This window comes from Ursus americanus, chromosome 9, assembly GCF_024610735.1.
Source record: "Ursus americanus isolate L20-20 chromosome 9, mUrsAme1.1.p, whole genome shotgun sequence".
NCBI classification, from domain to species: domain Eukaryota; kingdom Metazoa; phylum Chordata; class Mammalia; order Carnivora; family Ursidae; genus Ursus; species Ursus americanus.
This window is the reverse complement of record NC_142135.1, coordinates 16848535-16869886: the sequence shown is the minus strand read 5'-3', so window position 1 is coordinate 16869886 and position 21352 is coordinate 16848535. Positions and strand designations below refer to the sequence as shown.

At 51.5% G+C, this 21352-nt stretch overlaps 1 protein-coding gene across 1 annotated transcript in view; it reads left to right on the top strand.

Moving 5' to 3' along the window:
- ZHX2 (zinc fingers and homeoboxes 2) overlaps positions 1–21148 on the top strand; it is a 152185-nt gene extending 131037 nt beyond the window's left edge. The window contains exons 3-4 of the mRNA XM_045805719.2: positions 7337–10088; positions 19862–21148. Of these exons, the coding sequence (XP_045661675.2) occupies positions 7563–10085 (2523 nt within the window). The 5' untranslated portion in view covers positions 7337–7562 and the 3' untranslated portion in view covers positions 10086–10088; positions 19862–21148. The remainder of the gene's footprint in view (positions 1–7336; positions 10089–19861) is intronic.
- Positions 21149–21352: the final 204 nt, after the last annotated feature.

Here is a 21352-nt window from a genome sequence, read left to right as displayed (position 1 = left end):
GAGAATTGGTTTTACCACATTCAGACCTGAATCTTCCAGCCATGGGGAAGGAGGTCCAGACCAAATGGGAGAAATTTCTAGATGAAAATTGAAGAGCCCTCGACACGTGCTTAGCGAACAAACATCAGGATGGAGAGAGGAGTGTCTCTGGCAGCCTGCGCCCTCACTGTTTAATTTGGGGTTAGTTTAGCTTATTGCTCATCTGCTCGGTTTGGGGGTTCCCACCTTCACTGATGTGCCTTCTCTTCCTGCCACCCCCGCCTCCCACCCCACAAACGTATCTCCAAGACCCTGCCACTTCCACGACTCTGTGAACAGCAGAATGAAATGGCAGCTCCTTACCGTGGCATTCAAGGCCCTCCACAGGCAAGGCCCAAGCTGATTTGGCGGCCTCTTCCCAGCTTCTACCCTCACGCCCTGCCCTCTGACCTCAGTCCCGTCATTCCTCAGATATGTCCTTGCTCCTGCTGTCTCCTCTGCCTGGGAGTACGTGCCTCTGATTGGGGTCCCCCTCCCCTTTCTCTCTACGCCAGGACCCTGCTCCACCCTTGGAGCCCTGCTTAACCGGCGGAGGCTGCATCGTGTGCCAAGAGCACGGGTTCAGCTTGGACTGGCCGTTCAAATCCCAGCTCTGCCATGACCTCACCATGTGACCTTGGGCAAGGCACTTGGCCTCCCTGGCCTGGGTAACTGAGGCTCATAACAGCTGCCTGGCAGAGTTGTTGTGAGGACTCACCACACAGTGAGGAGAGCTTCAGTGAATCAGAGTCATGGCCGTTTTATTTCTAGAAGAAGATGACCTCCTCAGGGAGGCCTTTTGCCTTCCTCCCACCCTGTCCTGCTCTGTGTTTCATAACTGTTTCTCCTCCTTGTCTGTGTAGCATCCAGATGCTCCCCTGACGACCCTCTCGTGGAGGGAGTCCCTGAGCTCCCTGCTTAGAGTGACAGGTCACCCCAGTCTGCACCCCATCCTCATCACTGCTTGACTTCTCCATAGTGCTTCTCAGCTGTCGGGCTTCGGCCTGTTCCTGCCCGTTCGCTCAGGTGTCCCGGGTGTGTCTGCACTCCTACCGTTCAGTGTCTGTCGACTACCTGAATGGAGCACTTTGTACCGTGGAAGGTGTTCGGTCGGCACTGCCCTGCCTGGCCATTATGGACCGAATTGTGTCTCCCCCTTCGCTTCCCCCCACCCTGCTACCCCCACCAAATTCACGTGTTACAGTCCTACCCCTGAGAGTGTGACTGGATTTGCAGATAGGGTTTTTAAAGAGGTGAGGAGAGGGGCTCCTGGGGGGCTCCAGTCATGATCTCAGGATCCTGGGATCAAGCCCTGCCTCAGGCTCCTTGCTCAGCAGGGAGTCTGCTCCTCTCTCTCTCAAATAAATAAAATCTTTAAAAAATAAATAAATAAAACAAAGAGGTGAGGAAGCCGTAGGGGTGAGCCCTGGTCCCGTATGACTGGTGTCCTTCTGGGGAGGTCAGGAAGTAGACACACACAGAAGGAAGGACGTGTGAGGACACAGCGGGAGGGGGGCCATCTGCAAGCTGAGGAGGGAGGCCTGGCTGACTGATACTCTGGCTGTGAGCTTCTGGAGGACGAGAGTGTGGCTTTCTTCCTCTTCGTGCTCCCACCTGCACAGGGCTCAGCCCACGCCCAAACTCCGAGCACAGGGGTCTGATCAAATTGCATTCTGTCCACAACACGGAGGGTGATGAGGGAAGAAGCACCAGGTGGTGAGGGGAGAGGCCATGTTTGTAATGGCCTGTAGAGGCTGCCGTCTTCATGATATACTGTTTGTTCCAAGGTTTTGTCGTTGTTCATTCTGCGTTGGGTTCTTGGTGGTGTGTGATAAATGCCGCAGCGGATACAAGGAAAACCAATCCATGTCCAAAACATGCAGAGGGGGCAAGGGTCTGTGTTTGGTGCTTTGGTTCCCTTTCCATGAACTGTGAACTTGTCGCGCTCTGTCTCCGTCGTGCTGTGAGGGCTGGGACGGCCGGAAAGAAGGACGTGCTGTACAGAGTGGTCACAGATGAAGGAGATCCCTGACCTCTCCTCTCCTTCGGGGCCCCGGAATCTTCGTCACAAATGGGCTTCGTCCTCACCTACTCAGGCCCCAGCGCCGAAGGCAGGGATTCCTTCTGAGGCGCCCCCTGTCCGGCCCTCGGCACCGTGACTGGAGCAGCCAGCAGACAACGGGGTGCTGCCCATGAGTGGGGTGTTTGCAGGTTGGCACAGAATGTCAGACCCGTGCGAGGCTGGCCAGGAAGAGACCAGCAACGCGGGGCGAGTCTCTTAAGATACTCACCCCCCCACCCCCACCCCCGCATGGAAGGGGCTGCGTGGGAGTTTCCACATGCATTTCATTCATTCATTCATTCATTCATTCATTCATTCCGTCATTCGTTCATTTGTTTATTTTTGCCAGTTCTGCCCGGTATACATCTGAGTCTGAAGATGGCTGGCAATACTGTAGCCTTCGTGCCCGCGAGGACCAGGCTTTGTGGCTCTGGTCCTGACCTCGCTGGTGGCTCTCAGGCTTTCAAACACACAGACGCCACATGCTGCTGTTCTGTAGACACTCGCCCCCTCGCCGTGCCAGGATTATTCTTCCAAGGGGACTGGTTCTTGCAGCTCCGTCACAGGGACCCCGAGAGATGAATTCTTCAAAGGCCCGATGTGTTCCGAGCCCTGCCTCCACTTCTCGCTTTTCTTCCTTCATCTTTCCTTCCTTTTGATCTGCTGTGGTCTGGACTCCTGGTTGCCCAGTGAGTTTTAGAAGATACTGTTTATTCTGAAATGCAGGTTTTGGAACATTGAGAAGTTTTAGGATGTTTTACCACAATTTTCATTTGCCTCTGGGCCTCATTTACCAAGAGATTTAAATCATCCTACATATGGGGAGTTTCTGTTAGAAAAAAATCTCCTCTCCCCTGTGCCCATTCCTGCCCGATTTCTTTGTTCTGCAGGAGAAAAGTCTCCTTTTGCTCCCTGTCTTGAAAATTGTATTTCAGGGCACCTGCGTGGCTCCGTCGGTTGAGCGTCTGCCCTCGGCTCGGGTCATGATCTTGGGGTCCTGAGATTGAGTCCCACGTTGGGCTCTCTGCTCAGCAGGGAGTCTGCTTCTCCCTCTTGTGCTCTCTCTCTCTCTCTCAAATAAATAAATAAACAAAACTTTTTAAAAAATTGTATTTCAGGGGGCGCCTGGGTGGCGCAGCGGTTAAGCGTCTGCCTTCGGTGCAGGGTGTGATCCCGGCGTTATGGGATCGAGCCCCACATCAGGCTCCTCTGCTATGAGCCTGCTTCTTCCTCTCCCACTCGCCCTGCTTGTGTTCCCTCTCTCGCTGGCTGTCTCTATCTCTGTCAACTAAATAAATAAAATCTTTAAAAAAAAAATTGTATTTCAAATGCCCAAGTCTCTTGGCTAGTGTGTGCAAATTTAGCCACCTTTCGCTGTGTCAAGAGCACCCTCCATGGAACTTTAGGACCCCCTTCCCCTTCCAGAGTCCCTCCACTCACATGAGCCCCAGTACACGCAGGCGCAGGTGCACACACGAGGGCACACACACGTGTGCACACACAGGACTGAGATTTTGCTGTGCCTCTTCACCCCACGTCAGCTACAGTTCCTACAAGGTAGCCATCCTGCAGTTAATTTCATTTTTCAGCCAACATTTCTAGAAAGCATACTATGGGCCAGGTATGGTTCTAGGCTCTGGGGAAACCACAGGGAAAGTTCCTGCATCTGTGGAGTTGATATTCCAAAATAGCACCGTCTAGTAGAAGGTCCCTCGAGGATCGAAAGAGCCCCCACTGCTCAGTACAAGAGCCACCAGCCACATGTGGCTCTTGAGCACTTGGAATGTGGCCAGTGTGACTGAGGAACTGGTTTTTTAATTTTATTTTTATTAATTTAAATTCAAAGAACAGCATGTGGCTAGTGGCCGGCGTATTGAAAGCACAGTTGTAGAGGAAGAAATAAGTAGGTAAATACTCTCTCCTCCCTCCTTTAACCACAAAATGTATGAGTAAATCTTAAATATTGAAAAGTGCTATGAAGAAAGCAAAGGAGGGTAAGGAAATAGAGTGATGGGGGGGGCATTAATTTTGGTGGGGTGGCGGTCAGGAAAGGCCTCTCTGTGGCAGCATGAGTCTTGAATGGAGAAGTGAGCACCGAGGAGCTGGGGGGCGGGACGTGGAGCAGAGGCCCCGAGACGGAGGGGACCCACATGCTCCAGCAGCCGGAGTGTGACGCCCGAGGGGGAACAGGAAGCATGGGCCAGAACGTGCCAGGCTTTGCAGGCTGTTACAAGGGCATGGAGAAAGGGCTTCATGCAGAAAGGTGACGTGAACTGATTCTTATCTTAAAACATCCCTCTGCTCTGGAGAGGAAGGGAGCAGGAGAGCGGCGGGAGGCTCCGCAGGCTTCCAGGCAGGAGACGATGGTAGCTGAGACAAGCAGGGAGAAGGGGAAGTGGCACGAAGCGGTCTGATACTAGATTTATTTTGGAGATAGCATCAACAGGGTTGCTGATGGATCCATTGGAGTGAGACAAAGAGGGTTTGAGCCAGAATGAGCCATGGTCAAGCCAGTGGCAGAGATGAGAAACTGGAGGAGGCAGTGTACGGCCGAGGGGGAAGGAAGAGTCTAATCAGCAGGAGTGGGGAGGCTGAGAGGTCGATTTGGGTGTGCTCAGCAAAAAGACACGTCCCCTCTGCTCTGCTGTGCCCTGCGTCCTCTCCTCACGAGTGCCCTGGGGGATCTTCACCCACTACTGATGACATTGCCCAGCATGGACATTCCAGGGCAGGGCGCCTCCTCAGAATGGCTGGGTCCTGGGTTCAGGAGGGGAAATGCCCCCCTTGGGTCCAGCTCGGCTCTGTCACCTGAGCCCCTAAGCAGACGGGTGTGGGCAGAGTCCCACAGACTTGCTTATAAAAATAAGGCTTCACCTCCACCCTTGACTGCTCTCTTCAGTGGGACTCAAACCTAAGCCAGTGGAAGGGGCAGGAAGTGATATGCCATCTCTTCCATTCCCTTTCTCCCTGGATGTCAGCTAGTCATGTTTCAAAACACATCTCCCTCCTCTAACCACACAATGAAAGGGCCTCTCTGTATCAGCCCATGCGTTTAGACGCTCAGCACGGGCAGTTCCCCAGTTTGCGTTCTGTTAACATATCCTACTCCTATTAAGCAAATTGTTCCTGTACTCCCAAATTAATATTTGTTTAATGCAATTCCAATCAAAATTCTAACAGGATTTTATTTTGCAGATGATTCTGATTTGTGAGAATTGATTTATGTGAATAAGTGATCAAAATAACCCAGAAATGTTTTGCAAAAAAAGAGTGATAAGGAGGAATTCACTCAACCAGATACTAAAACATACTCTAATTTATTAAAAAAAAAATTAAGTGAGGCGTAAGTACGGCTCCCAATAGCTAGATAAGAGGCACAGAATAGATGACGCAGAAACGCCCTAGAATATATAAAAATTTAATGTATGACAAAGATGATTTCACAAATTAGTGAGAAGAGAAAAGATAACACAAAACATGCTATGAGATAATTGGTAACTTTCAAGAAAAATGGTTAGAATTATATCTTACAGCTTAACCCAAGATCGTCTCAATTCCAGATGAGTTACATGTAACAAAGCTAAAACACTCTAAGAAAATGTAGAATAACATGTCTCAGCTATCAAGGCAATCACTTTCTTTTTTTTTTTTTTAACGTGCAAGTGATTTTTATTTATTTTTTCTGTTGAAGTATAATTGACATATAATATCCTGTTAGTTTCGTCGGTGCACGTTGTAGCGATTCCATGTTTTCTTGTCATTATGAAATGATCCCCATGATAAGTCGAGTTACCTTCTGTCACCATACAAAGTTATTACAATATCATTGACTATATTCCCTATGCTGTGCATTACATACCCAGAACTTGTTTTTTTATAAACGAAGATTGGTACCTCTTAATCATTACCTTTTACCTATTTCATGTGCCCCCCAAACCCTCCCCTCTCTGGTAACCAGCAGTTTGTTTCTTGTAGCTAGGAATCACTTTCTGCATATAAAATCATAATGAAAGGGGCCCACAAGAGAAAAAGGTTGGCAAATTTGCTGCCTAAAGCTTAAAATTTTTACACGTAAAACAAGAAAAACACCACATACAAAAGTAAAAGGTAAATGATAGACTAGAAACATTTTCCAACAAATATAATAAAGTACTGATACTCTTAATCTGGAGAGAACTCTTGTAAATTAATAAGAAAACTACTGAGCATCACAAGATAAAAATGGCATAAATAAGCCTTTCAAAAAGAAAGAACACACGTGGCAAGTAATTCTCCGAAAACAGTTCAACCTGATTAGCAATCAAGGAAAGCACAAAGGCATATTAAGACGGTTTAACCCTATCTAATCGGCAAGGCTTTTTCACAGTTCTATTTCGTGTAGGTGGCGTGGTGAGTCGGGCATTCTCGTTCACTGCCAGGGGAGGGGCTGGCTGGCGCTAGAGTCGTCCGTGTGAGTCAAGAGGACATCACGTGCACACACTGACCCCCTGCTTCTACAGCTAAGCGTTCACCCAAAGGTGGTCGTCAGAAATAAGGACTCAGGGTGTTGACCATAATTTCGTTGAGAAGAGCCAAAAATTGGGAGTGACTCAAATGTCCAACAGAAGTTGAATGGCGGAACACATCACGTGTGGACTATCTCTGCAAGATAATACCATGCAGCCATTTTTTAAAAATCATTATTTTGCTTAATATGTATAGAAACAAGAAACCTTTCAATGAGTGAAAGGAAGGAACTACACTATTTGGGGTGATTTTTTTCCTCCTTTATACGTCAAAGCATTTTCTGGATTTTCTCAACTGGTGGTTTTACTCTTAGGATAAGAAACAAATGTTGAAATCCATTTTCTAATGCCCGTGTAAACACCACTTGCCGGCCCCGGGTACCCGTCTTGCTTCTGATGTAGCATCAATTAAAGTAGCTTGAGTGCCCAGTGACATCTCGTCTTCAATATCCCCTCCAGCAGCCCGCCCACCACTCAGTGCCTTTGTTGCTTTTCTGTATCTGTTTGCCTCTAAACATGAGCGAGTGACCTGCGCCCTCGTTTGCTTGCTCTGGGCCAGTTCCCACTGGCATTTCCAAAGAAAGGAAGAGAAGAGTATGATCTTTCATTTTCATGTGCCCCGCTCTCACCATCTGTCCTTTCCTAGGTGTTTGCTTTGTTTGGGGTGCCAGTTGGGGTGGCTTAGAAAGAAATGCTAGTTTCTTCCGCCTTGTGGAAAAACACTGACCCTGTCTTTGTTCTTGTCCCACAGATACGATGCTGTCTCTTGTGCGTAGCCATTGGAGCAGTGACAATTTTCTGTGCTGAGATCGTTCTCAACACTCAAACATTAGACTTCAGCATTCAAGGGAAGCCAAAGCCATTGGAGGGGGAATAGAAGCCCAAAGCCTTTTATCTTACTTGTTCCAAAAATTTCACTGCCCCTTTCCTACCTGCCCGTCCCACCTCCCCCCAAATTAAGCAAACAGACAGGCGGCATGGCGAGCAAGCGGAAATCCACCACCCCGTGCATGGTTCGGACACCACAAGTAGTAGAACAGGGTGTCCCCGAGGAAGGAGACAGGGCCAAAGAGAAAGGAGTCAGCACGCCACAGCCTGAGGCAGCCAAGGACGGTTGGACAGTGGAACCCGAAAACTCTTCCAAAGAAAATGAAGTGATAGAGGTGAAATCTACAGGGGAAAACCAATCCAAAAAACTCCAAGGTGGTTACGAATGCAAATACTGCCCCTACTCCACGCAAAACCTGAACGAGTTCACGGAGCACGTCGACATGCAGCACCCCAACGTGATTCTCAACCCCCTCTACGTGTGTGCCGAATGTAACTTCACAACCAAAAAGTACGACTCCTTGTCTGACCACAACTCCAAGTTCCATCCCGGGGAGACCAACTTCAAGCTGAAGTTGATCAAGCGCAATAACCAGACTGTCTTAGAGCAGTCCATCGAAGCCACCAACCACATCGTGTCCATCGCCACCAGCGGCCCTGCGAGCGGTGACGGTGATCCAGGAATCTCCGTGAGTAAGACGCCCATCATGAAGCCAGGGAAACCAAAAGCTGATGCCAAGAAGGTGCCCAAGAAGCCCGAGGAGGCCACCCCCGAGAACCACGTGGAAGGGACCGCCCGCCTGGTGACCGACGCGGCTGAGATCCTGTCGAGACTCGGAGGCGTGGAGCTCCTCCAGGACACGCTAGGGCACGTCATGCCTTCTGTCCAGCTCCCACCAAATATCAACCTTGTCCCCAAGGTCCCCGTCCCGCTGAATACTACCAAATACAACTCCGCCCTGGACACGAATGCCACCATGATCAACTCCTTCAACAAGTTCCCTTACCCAACCCAGGCTGAGTTGTCCTGGCTGACCGCAGCTTCCAAACACCCCGAGGAGCACATCAGAATCTGGTTTGCCACACAGCGCTTGAAGCACGGCATCAGCTGGTCCCCAGAGGAGGTGGAGGAGGCCCGGAAAAAGATGTTTAATGGCACCATCCAGTCGGTACCCCCGACGATCACCGTGCTGCCAGCCCAGTTGGCCCCCACAAAGATGTCACAGCCCATCCTCCAGACAGCTCTGCCGTGCCAGATTCTCGGCCAGACCAGCCTGGTGCTGACTCAGGTGACGAGCGGGTCGACAACTGTCTCTTGCTCCCCCATCACGCTCGCCGTGGCCGGAGTGACCAACCACGGCCAAAAGAGACCCTTAGTGACTCCCCAAGCTGCCTCCGAGCCCAAGCGTCCACACATCGCTCAGGTGCCAGAGCCCCCACCCAAGGTGGCCAACCCTTCCCTGACCCCGGCCAGCGAACGCAAGAAGACAAAGGAGCAGATCGCCCATCTCAAGGCAAGTTTTCTCCAGAGCCAGTTCCCTGACGACGCAGAGGTCTACCGGCTCATCGACGTGACCGGCCTTGCCAGGAGCGAGATCAAGAAGTGGTTCAGCGACCACCGGTACCGGTGTCAGAGAGGCATCGTCCACATCACCAGCGAATCCCTTGCCAAAGACCAGCTGGCCATCGCGGCCTCCCGACACGGCCGCACATACCACGCATACCCAGACTTTGCCCCACAGAAATTCAAAGAAAAAACGCAGGGTCAGGTTAAAATCCTGGAAGACAGCTTTTTGAAAAGCTCCTTCCCGACCCAAGCGGAACTGGATAGGCTAAGGGTGGACACGAAACTGAGCAGGAGAGAGATTGAATCCTGGTTCTCGGAGAGACGGAAGCTTCGGGACAGCATGGAGCAGGCCGTCTTGGATTCCATGGGGGCTGGCAAAAAGGGCCAAGATGTGGTGGCCCCCAACGGTGCTCTGTCTCGGCTCGACCAGCTCTCCGGGGCCCAGCTGGCCAGTTCTCTGCCCAGCCCTTCACCAGCAATTACGAAAAATCCAGAACAGGTCCATCTCCTGAGGAGCACGTTTGCAAGAACCCAGTGGCCTACCCCCCAGGAGTACGACCAGTTGGCAGCCAAGACCGGCCTGGTCCGAACTGAAATTGTGCGTTGGTTCAAGGAGAACAGATGCTTGCTAAAGACGGGGACCTTGAAGTGGATGGAGCAGCCCCAGCCCCAGCCCCAGCACCTAGCAGGCGAGCACGCTTACGACGCGGCGCAGAGGAAAGCCGCGCGAGCCGGTGTCGCCGAGAACCCAAAGAACGGGAGCGAGGCGGGTCAGCCCCATTACAAGGACCCCAAAAAGCTCTGCGAAGAGGACTTGGAGAAGTTGGTACCCAGGGTGAAAGTGAGCAACGAGCAACCAAAAGATGGTGCGCTGGCCAAGCCTTCAGAAGCCCCCTCGGACAGGTCGGAGGGTAGCAGCCGGGACGGCCCGGGTAGCGACGAGAATGAGGAGTCGGGCGTCGTGGATTGGGTCGAGGTCACGGTCGGAGAGGAGGACGCCATCTCAGACAGGTCCGATAGCTGGAGTCAGACCGCAGCCGAGGGCACCGCAGAACTGGCCGGCTCGGACTCCGACAGCATCCCTGCCGAGGCTGGCCAGGCCTAACAGGTAAGCTCCACCTGCTCGCCATCAGGGAACGAGGGGAGGATGCTGGTTTTCCTTCTTTTTATTGCCGGGGTCAGTAGGGTTGGGGGGGCCAGAGACGTTGACACACAGGAGGGGTTCTTCGTAAAGTGTCTTGTTTTTAGGAGGAAGAAAAGTAGTAGTGATGCCAGCAGGCCGGGTCAGAGGACCCAGAGGGGTCCCGCAGGACCTTCCAGGGGGGTCCCTGGCTTCACGTAGGATGGAAGTCAGATGCGGGCCAGCAGGAAGCGAGAGCAGAGTCTACTGAACGTATAGAGAGAGCAGATACAGATGGAGGGTCTGGGAGACTGAGAAAGGAAAGGAGCCTGAGTCCCATCTGTGCCTGGGGTCTGGGGTTTTACTGACAATCGTGGTCTAGTGCACGTAGCCTCTCAGGCACCCAGGAATGGGTCAGAACAAGGACAGGGTCAGGGTGTCATCATAAGTCACTCATTCCCCGGAGCCAGAGGGTCTCCACGTCAAGATGTCTAGCGCCAGTGATCTGGAATAGGCGTATGCGCATGCCGGCCTCGCCTGGTCATTCCTGGGGTGTTGTCTGTTGTGCTGGAAGGCTCCAGAGAAATCATTAACTCCTTGCCCCTTACAAAGAGGACATACATTAAGGCGTGTGTAGGGCGGGGGTGCAGGTCCTCACGAGAACAGAAGCAGGAATGGGAGCAAAAAGCAGACTTTTATAGACTCCCTCAGTTTCCCTGTCCCACTAGGGGCTGGCGGATTCTGTGTCCCCGTTTGCAGGGCTGTGCTGATGGGTGACACCACCCTCCGGGGCCTGTCCATTCTAAAGTCTAGATGCAAGGACACATCCTTCACCTGTTTTGTGTTCACTGCTGTAAGAAACAAACGGGAAAAGGTTGTGTCGTTTCCTTTTTCTTTACGTGGTTTTTTTATTCATTTTCTTTCCTTTTTGGATTTTTAAGAGTAGTTAACCAAGTTTACTGGCTGGAGATTTGGGGTTGTTTCTTTTAACCTGACAGGTCTGGGTATTTGCCTTGGCGTGGCTAAAGGGAGGCACGGATCTCACTAAGTAACCCAGCTTATAATTGTGCTGATTGGGTCCCTGGAACCCCTTCAAATCTGGAAGAGACTGATGTAAATGAGGCCTGGGGAGCCGCAAAAGCCTGGGAAGGGAGGTTACCATGGTTACTAATGGCCGTGTCATCCACATGACGGGACATGCCACCCAAGCCCTGGTGTTTGTGCTTTCACAAGAGGTCTGTGCACATCAGGGCCTAAAAGCCCAGCCGCTTGCTTGGTGGTGGATTTAGAAGAGAGGGGGCAGCGGGGAGAGGGGTGCAGGAGGCAAAGATCACCTTGGCCAAAGCTGAAACGTTCCAAGGGCAGCTTGGAACCAGGAGGAGGACGTGCGATTTACAGTCTCCCCAGATGGGCTTCTCCAGAGGTCGCTTAAAAGGCAACAGAAGGGGACTCTCCCCCCACCCGCCCCGCCTGGTGTCATCTTTACAAATAATGAAATAAAGGTAGGAACCTCTAGAATGATTGATAACGTCCCAAAAGGAGCCCTGGAAATTTCCATACCTCTATTAATGAGTTCGGACAACTTTGACTGGTCACCCACTCATCGATTCATTTATTTTGTGGTAAGATAAGGTGCCTGGCAACAAAACAAAGTCTTCTGGAAACCTTGCTTTAGCCAGTTCCATCAAGGAACAGCCAATTGCAGATTCCATCAAGTCTTCTCCCCGCCCAACCCCCCCCCCACGACTTTTCAGGAGGGAGTGGTAATGGGTTACAGGTGAGGCTGCAGCGTGGAGGGGAGGGGCTGGTGATAGGAGGGGGCTAAAGGCTACGGAGGCCACCGATACTACCACCTGCCCCCCACCATCTGGCTACCTTGCTTCCTCCCTCTGGCTATTTTCCTGCCTTCTTTTGAGACCCTGCCAGCCCAGCCCATATCTCCCTTGTTGAAATGAGGGAGCAATTTTTTTTGTCTAATCAGAATCTGCCTGAAAGCTCCTAGCTTGCCTTGTCTTCTGTCCTTGACCTTTTCCAGTGCCTGACAGACGCCTAATTGATTGCTTTCTCCTCCTGCCATGGAGTAGGCAATAGGGTTCAATTCGATTCAGCAGATCCATTCTGCACACCTACTGTGTGCCGGGCTCTGTGCTAAGCACCGAGGTAACAGGATGAAGAAGACAGATGAGAGTCTGCAGTCACGTGGAGCTCGGTCAGCAGTCACGTGGAGCTCGGTCAGGCCCCGGAGAGAGGAAACGGCTCTTTTCTTTCCTAGCCGGGGTGATTCCTGCTGTGGCACAGCCGTGCACAGCTGTGCGTGGGAGCACCCACGAGGGGCACCCAGGCTGAGGGCAGGGCAGGCTTCCTGGAGGAAAGGACATCTGTCTCGGGCTAGCGGAGGGGAAGGAGTTAGCCAGTGTGCCCACAGGGAAGAGCGGTGCATGTGGAAGGAGCAGACAAGGCGGAGTTCCAGAGACAAAGGACGGAATTGTGCAGGTGAGGAACCAAGAGCGTTTGGGCATAGCCAGAAAGCCGAGTGTGGGGTTCAGCAGACGAGGAGGAAGGGCAGCTGGAAGAAGACGATGGTTTTCCCCAGCAGGCAAAGCTATTCCGAACCAGTCGCAGTGCTGAGTTTGCATATAAGAATATGAAGTGTCCCTGGATCCCCAAGGGAGCTCGGATGGCACGTCCAGATCCCCAACCCCGAGTGGGGCTTGTCTAGGGTGGCAGCTCCCCAGAGGCCCCTGAGGCCGCCTGTCCCATCGCTTCTCCCCCAAGCTGTACCACCGCCAGCAGTTGGTAATGTCCACCTGTGTTGGCTGCCACTAACCTGAGGCCCAAGAGAAACACAAAGAGGGGACACAATGCGGAAACCACAGAGAGAAGCTTTGGCGGGAAGGGCAGAAGGGGGCCTACAAGGCCTCCTGAGGATCCGAGGCAGAGCTAGGCGCTCTGGCCCCAGATGGTCTCATTCAGTGCTCCTAGTGACTCTGACAGGGAAGCTTCTCTAGATTTTTTTTTTTAAGATTTATGTTCCCACTCGAGAGAGAAAGAGAGAAAGTGGGGAGAGGGGCAGAGGGAGAGAGAGAAAAAAAAATCTTCAGCAGACTCCCTGCTGAGCGTGGAGCCCAACTCGGGGCTCGATCCCACAACCCTGAGATCAAGACCTGAGCCAAAATCAGGAGTCAGACACTGAACCTACTGAGCCCCCAGGCGCGCCCCTCTAGATTTTTATAAATCCGAAACTGAGGTTCAGAAACCAAGGAACTTATCACATTCTCCCAGCCAGCACCTCAGTTCCACTCCAGAGCCCTGGCTTCTACTGCTGTCTCTGCCTCTCTATTTTTGACAGAAGAAATTCCCCATTTCTGGCTGAACCCCTCCCCACCAGCGGCGGAGTTGAGAGGTGGGGAATACCTCGGGTGTTGAGAATTGACAATTCAGAGCTGAAGGAGCTAGCTGTCTTCTTCCCCTTTCTCCCCTTTCTCCCCCGCAAAAAAATCAGGAACAACCAGGAACCCTCTTTTATGTTTCTTTATGGTAAACACCACAATCATGAGCTGAAAAAGGTTCCCAAACAAGAGGCTAAGGTCTGCTCGACACCTGGTGACATCTGACATCCCTAACTGGCTTCCCAATATTTCTGAGGTGCCACTGTATGGAGCAAGGGGCTGCGGTCCGCGCTGGTGGTGGCATCCTGCACGGGGGACCCTTTAAAGGAACCTTTCAATTTGGAAGAAATCCCTCCAAATGACTTCACAGCTTTTATGAACTGAACACATGGGTCTCTTGAAATTCATAAATATTCAGTGATGCCTTCATTTAAACACATATTTATTTAGGAAGCTGCAGTTGAGTTCAGTTGTTACACATATAATAACCCTGAAAATAATGCACAGTTTTGGCCTCGGGAAAGGTGTTATGGGATGTATATACGAGAGAGAGAGAGAGAGAGAGGATGAACTTGGGTGAGCAGCTGAGAGCAGATGCCAGGGCTTCCCCTCGGTTGGAGTTAAGCATCCCCGCTGCTAAAGCTTCACAAGGCTTACGACAGCGGTCGAGTTAGGCCGGCCTCCCTCAGCCTTGAGGTTAGACAGGAAGATAAGGAGTCCTTTCCAGACCTTGAATTGTGTGTCTTGATTCATCCTCTGGGTCCAATGATCGAGCCATCCATTGAGAGACCTGTCCTGGTGAGAGGCTGAACAGTAAACTCCTCCTCTCCGAAACATGAGTCAGAATACTTGAACCACACATTGCCAGACATATGCCTCGATGTTTGGCCAGATGGAATATCCCAGTACTCCTACTACTAAGAGTTTCTATTTACTGGCCTGCGCCACGTGCTTGGGATTCTTCAAGCACATCCAGTAAGTCATTTACACTTCACGTCATCCCGTGAGATAGGTATGGCTTTCTTCCCATTTTGCAGAGGGCAAAACTGAGGCTCGGAGAGACTTGCCCTGGGTTCCTCAGCTCGGGGCTGGTGGGGGCTCAGGGCCACCTCTCGTCTGTCAGGCCAGCGCCTGACCCAACCACAGGGAGGGCACGCCTCCCACTCGGGCTGGACCGGCAGGACTTGGCCGTTTCCTGATAACCATACACAAAAACTAATACACAAGTACTCACTCACTTACTCTGCTACCTCAGTTAGTTTCCAGCCCGTCACTAGGGATGGCTTTGGAGAAGAGTTAAAGTCTGTGAAATGTCAGAAAAATATTTTCCATAGTTCAGCTTGCTTCAAAAATTCAAGGCTACCAAGAGTTGCATCCTGGCTACAGTTTAGGATCCGGGATATGTGTGCCCCCACGATCTGTTCCGATGAGCTATCTAAATACAGATATTTGAGTGAGCAGATGGCTGGCTGGCTGGCTGGCAATGTAATTATCTGTTTCCCTGTCTCTCCTCCACCAGACCCTTGAACACGGGGACCATATCCCATTAATCTCTGAGTCCCCAGTGCCTGGTTCAGAGTGGATCCATAACAGCGATGTATTGAACCACCCTGAGAACGAACAAACATAGTTGGCTCTCAGTTGTCTGGAATCTGGTATTCAGTCCTTTGCTCCTGGCTGACAGCAGGCAGAGGAGGGGAGCTGGGGACAGTCTGCTCTCCATGTGTGCGAGCAGCTCAAGGGAAAAGTCCACTGGAGGATCCATCACTGGGTGTTCGCTGGGCGATGCTTCTCAGGGACTGCACGTTAGCCTCGCTGCCCCGGCACCTAAGGAGAATTAGCTGTGACCACTTCCATTTACCTAATTCTGGAGCTTCTCACAGTAGGAGCTCTCACTGTGCTCTGGGAAGCTTGTAGCAACTTAGGAACTATGAAGTCTAAGTTCCCTCCTTTGTCAGAGGAAGGATGCAGGCCCCAAGGAGAGGAAGTCACTGGTCCAGAAGCGTCCGTCATAAGTGACTTGGCCCCTTCGTGCATCTGGTATTTGTGGAATGCCTGCAGCACACCAGACTCTGGGGGGCTGTGGTGCCCAGCGTGTCCCTGTCCTCATGGAGCCCACAGTCTCATGAGGAATGAAGCTTTAGGCAAACAAAAAGGAAAGACTGCCATGCTGACAAGTTTTTTGAAGGAAACGTACATGGTCTGTGAGAATACGGAATAGGGGGATTTGACTTGATTTAAGTGGTTGGGGGAGTTTTCTCTGAAGAGATCATAAATGAATTGAAATCCAAAAAGTCAAGTAGGAGCTGGCTGAGCAGAGAGGAGGGGACCAGCATTCCAGGCAAAAGATACAGCATGCTCAAAGGCCCTGAGGCCAGATGGAACTTAAGACATCAGGTGGCCATTGTGGGGGAGCCGGCATTCAAACCCAAATCCACATGGGGAAACACAAGGGCTGTGCCTTGTGAGTTTAAAATATAATTCTGTTTGCTCAAATTCTTTGGACTCCTCTGGATAATATCCTCAGATGGAAAAGGGGGCAGGAAGAGCCAATAGCCCCTCTGACTCCTTCGGCCATCGAGCCTCCTTGCAAGCAGCCTGGGGGAGATTTACCAGACTTTTATGTCTTAGCAATTTCCCCAAGGCCAGAGGCTCTCCAGACCGCTGCAGGGCAAAAGCATTGGCCAGCCTTGCCTGAGCTGACCGAAGCCTGGCAAGGGAATGATTTGGGATGGGATGGAGTCTTCCTCGTCCCCTGAGAAATTGCTTAATCCCTTTCCCTGCCACCATGTTTTCCTTTTCCCAATTCTAATTAAAATCAGACCATGCCCTCTCTCGAGAAAAGGAAGTTTGACTCAAATATTATTAAGATAATAAATCCCTATCACAGTGCTTGTTTCTCTTCCTCACGGAGTTACAGTGTTACGCTCTCCCGGGTCTGCAGGGCTCAGGGAAATCCCTACCTGGAAAATGAAAGAGACACAGAAACAGAAAGGTATCACATGGGAAAAGAATTCTAATTTTTTCATGTTTCCCCAACGGGTAAAATAATAAAGCAGATTTTGCTAAAGAATTAGATAGTACTTTTTAACCTTCCAAGTTGTCCGCGAGATAGAACGGGACGCTGTGGAGGCAGAGGGTTCCCTGTCCTGGGAAGTGTTCAGGGAGAGGCTGGATGTCGGCTTGGTAGAGGTGTTTGAACAGTGGCCATAGGCAGAGGGCTGATGACCTTGCTGCTTCCTCCCAAAGCTGAGATGCCGTGCCCTAGGATCAAGTAATCAATCCATCGCGTTACTGGTTCTCGGCAGGGGGAATGTCTCTGATCCAGCGGTAAGACTGCAGCTAGAAGCCCAGGGGATTAGCAAGAGGCCACATCGTCAAAATCACTGTGCTATTCGAAAATGGGAGCTCTGTCACCAACCTTGTGTAACCAGCCAGCCCTCCAGAAGCACCGTGCTTTTCCCGTTTCTCATTCATGAATGAACTCTGGAGTATACTGTGTGGGCCAGACCCAGTGCGGGGAGGGGGTCAGGGGCCAGTGAGCAGTGAGCTGCGGTCCCCGACCACGTCCTCGCAGGATGTACAACTGACCGGGCAGTTTGAAGACAGCGCGATACGGTTGTACTGGGGAGGCCCCAGGTGCAGGAGCACTTCACAAGGAGACCCGAGGGCCCTGGGGAGCAAGGCCTTCTGGGGAAGCAGCCTGTGGCTAGCCCAGGCTGCCCACGGGGAAGGCATCTGGGTCACGGCTATATCCCTCCCAGGGACAGCACCCTGCCTTCTGTTTCCAGCATCTTCCCAGCCTCGCTCTGAGAGCACCACCAGCTCCCACAGTCCTGCCCGCTGCTACACAGCCCGGGAGAGGTCAAAGGAGAGTTGACATCCAGCAGCTCCAAGGGTGCTCCCAAGGGCCCAGAGCCGTCCACAGACATCCAGGTCTCTGCAAAAGCAGCTCTGTCTCCTTTCCTCCGGGTCACCCTTTTGCCCTTGCAGTCTGTTGGGGGGCGGGAGGGGTTAAGGGTTTTGTTCAGTTCTTTTCTTCATTAATACATCTGGTTGGAGGATTATGTGTGTTCGTGTCCACAAGAAGTGACACAGGGCGTCATAACACATTGGCAGATGAAGAACCACCTTAATACTGAGGTATGTCTGAAAATGTGAGAGTTCCTGCCATTCACTTGAAGAGACGGGGTTCCGTTCCATTTTTGAGAGGGAGAGAAAGAAAATAGGTTTACTCAGTGCGTGCACGCACACGCACACGCACACGCACACCCGTGAGCTCACCGACCCCTACAGCCCCGACTTTACACTGGCCTTCCTCAAGAAAAAACGAAGCAGTATTTCGGGAGCACCTGCTTGCCTTGCGCTCACCCCTAACCCTCGCAGCGGCCCGGCAGGTGTGAAGTACGGAAGCGAGTCTCACGGAGGGTGCGGGACTGACGGGCACCCAGCGAGGAAGTGGCAGACCCTGGATCCCCGCTACTCCGCTCTTTCCGCTCGGACCTACCACGGCCAGTACCCCCAGTCCCGTGCCGACCTGGTGCTCTTCGGCCTGGCTGGGAGAAGGGAGAGCAGTAGCTGTCTACCCGCCTCGGGCCTCGTCTCCCGGCATCTCGAGCACCGTTCGGGTGGACATCCAAGCAGAGGCAGCCCCCTTCGCTGCCTGGTTGCTGGGAAACCCAGTTCCTGGGGGATCACAGCAGGAGGCCGGCTGCGGTCCGTGGGCCCACCCAGGGGTGCACGTGGCTCTCCATGGGATCAGCAGTAGGCACGAATGACAAGATAGATGACGGGCTCTTGGTGCTAAAGCTCTCCTAGGGCCCCCTCCAGTCCCTTCTCAGCCAGAGAAGTGGCCAGGCAACAGCAGCCTCACCAGGAGGGAGGCAGAGAAAAAGCCAGTGGCTTCAGGAATCTGTAGAGTCGATACACTTCCAGTCTGTCATGGACTATTCGCTGTACCCTTGACAGCCCTGGGCGCCCCCCTTGGGCTTGTCTCCCAGGAGCTCCAGATCCCGGGAGCCCATGGGGTGATCATGGTGGCCCGTCCTCCCCTCCTAGGGCTCCTTACAGCGGGTGGCTTACACAACAGAAGTGTGTTCTCTCGCGGTGCTGGAGACTGCAAGTCTGGCGTTGGCAGGGTGGTTTCCTTCTGGGGGCTGTGAGGGAGAGTGTTCCACGCCTCTCTCCTCGCTTTTGCTGGGTCGCTGGCAGTCCCTGGCACCCGTAGGCTTGTAGATGCATCACCGTGGTCCCTGCCTTTGTCTTCACGTGGTGCTCTCCCCAAGTGACTCCGCCTGTGTCCAGAGTCCCTGTGTATAACGTCACCAGCCGTCCTGGATTAGGGGCCACCCTAATGACCTCATCTTGATTACTTAGCTCTGTGAAGGAATCTCCATATCGGGTGACATTCTGAGATCCTGAGGATTAGGACAGCAATATATCTTGTTGGGGAGACACAATTCAACTCATCAGAGGGCCCTTGCTCTGTGTTCATAACTTCAGAGAATATAAGAATTAAGCATTTCTTCATACGGATTCTTACTAAATACTGTTTGTACGTTATGAGCAGACTGTGGAGACTGCCTGGGTTGGAATCCTGACCGAGCCATTTCCTAGCTGTGTAATCTGAGGCAAAGTATTTAGCCTTCCCGTGCTCAGTTTCCTCAGCCATAAAATGGGAATAATGGTCACACATCATTGGGTTGCTATGAACATCAAATTAAAAATACACTTAAGATGTCTCCTCTTGCTATGATCCTACCATGCTTGGAAAAGGCTGCACCTAACAGAACAACGAAAGTATGTAATCCCATGTAGTATAATACTGACTATGTAATCGCGTACCGGACACTGTGCCAAATGCTGGGGCGTATGTCAGCTTACGTAATCGTCACCGCAAACTCTATTATTACCCGTTTTACAGAAGCAAAAACTAAGCCCTAGAGAGATTTAGTCACGTGTGTATGGCCCCACTGTCAGTAAACAGAACAGTTAGGACCCGAATCCAGTTTGTCAGACTCTGGAACCTCTTAGGAACCACTGTGTCTGGCCGCCCCTCCAGGAATAAGGAAAGGGCCTTGTAATGATGTAAAGAATCCCAGGCCACCACCTCCACGTGCCCAGAAAACCCTCCTGTGTTCAAAGGCCTGCTTCTGGGGCCGTTTCCTGTGATGTCAAGCTGGGCTCAGAAACACACAGTTCTTTTTAAAACCTGGCCCCGAACACGGGCACTTTTCTCTCCTCCAAGCCCCAGGATGGCTTTGGAAGGGCCCCCCCGCCCCAGGAGAGCCAGGAAGAGCGCACCCCCCCCCCCCCGACCCAGGAATGATCATCTCCTGACATCTCGTCTCTGGTTTTGTGTCATCTTCCTAGGGATGTCCGTCAGAACTGCATTGCTGATAAAGGGGACGCTCTGTCTTTGAAGAAAGAAGAGAACCTCCCTCCCCGGCCGTGGGCCACCCTGGCCAGAGACTCCAAGTGGAACCACTTAGCGGGTGTGCGGCTGCAGGGCACAGGAACCCCAGCCTTCACTCACACCGCCCAGAGGACTGGTGGGAATTGTTCATAGTGCCAAAGTCCTACTACTGCGTTTTCAATGGGTCCCTGTAAATAGTTTGCTCCTCTGCCCTGGCCCCCACCTCTTGCTATACTGGAACCAATTTGTACAATGTGGGAATTTTGTTACCTTTTTAATCAAGGGCAATGTCCTTTTCCAGCACTACCATTGTAAGGTTTTTTCCAGGTGGGAGGGCTGATGACACGTGCTTTTCTCTTTTTTCGTTTTTTTTTTTAATTTTTATTTTATTAATTTGGGGGAGGGGGGATGTTAGCATTAGTGCCATTATATCTACTGGATTTTAGGTAGGGAGAGTTCTTTTTTTTTTTTAAGTAGTTTGAAATTTGGGTGATTTCTCTGTGGGAAGGGCTAGGATTGGGGCATCTGTCTCCACTTGGAGAGGGTTTACAGTGGAGACGGTTTACAGATGACAGATCTTCCCAATCAGACCCATTTCCAGTGCTTCCCCCAGCCACCCCTGGGGTCCCAGTTTAGCCACGCACAAGGCTTTCCGAACTGCCAACAGGTAGATTTGGTTTCTCAGCTGCCTGGCCTCTTTGGCTGACCTTGGGCCAAGCCAGCACCAGAGACCCGGGGAGCAGGTGGCTCCCCACTTTCAGCCTCTTTTCAGATACCAGCAGAAAGGGCTCCCACATTTTTAGCATTATCATTACTTCTATGAAATTAAAACAAAAAGAGGTCTTCCTATCTAGATGGTACAAAGATGAACAGCTTCGGTTTTGATTTCTGTTCCTGACTGGCTTTTTTCAGTGTGGTTTTTGACAAGATTTCAGCTTGAAGCCTCACCATGAATTGATTTTTGTTTGTTTGTTTGTGTGTTTGTTTTCGGGCCAATTTTAGATTCCTGAGTGCACTTTTTTTTTTCCCCCAGTTAGTCCTAACTTTTAAAGAGGAAAAACCAAGAGACATATCTGGTGTAAATGTTGCAATATGAATTGTGTTTGCAACCCCCCCACTGCCCCCCATTTGGGTACATGCACAAATAAAATGCTAGGGAGTTTGGAAAAAAACCTTTTTTTCTAACTTGTTGCTCATCTGTTGTAACTCAATAAAGCAAAGACTAAACATTTTTATAACCTTTTCCTCTGCTCCTCGTTCTTCATTGCCGTCTGGCTCCCAGGGCACGGCGCGAGGGTTGCAACTCAGCCACCCCCCATTTCAGAGCAGTTATGACAGATTCATTTGTCATTTCTCATTTTCTGTCTTGGCGAGGTCCGACAGCACAAATGGGACTTTAAAAACAGGGCGTAAATGGTGATGGGGAAATCTGTCATATCTCTTTGACA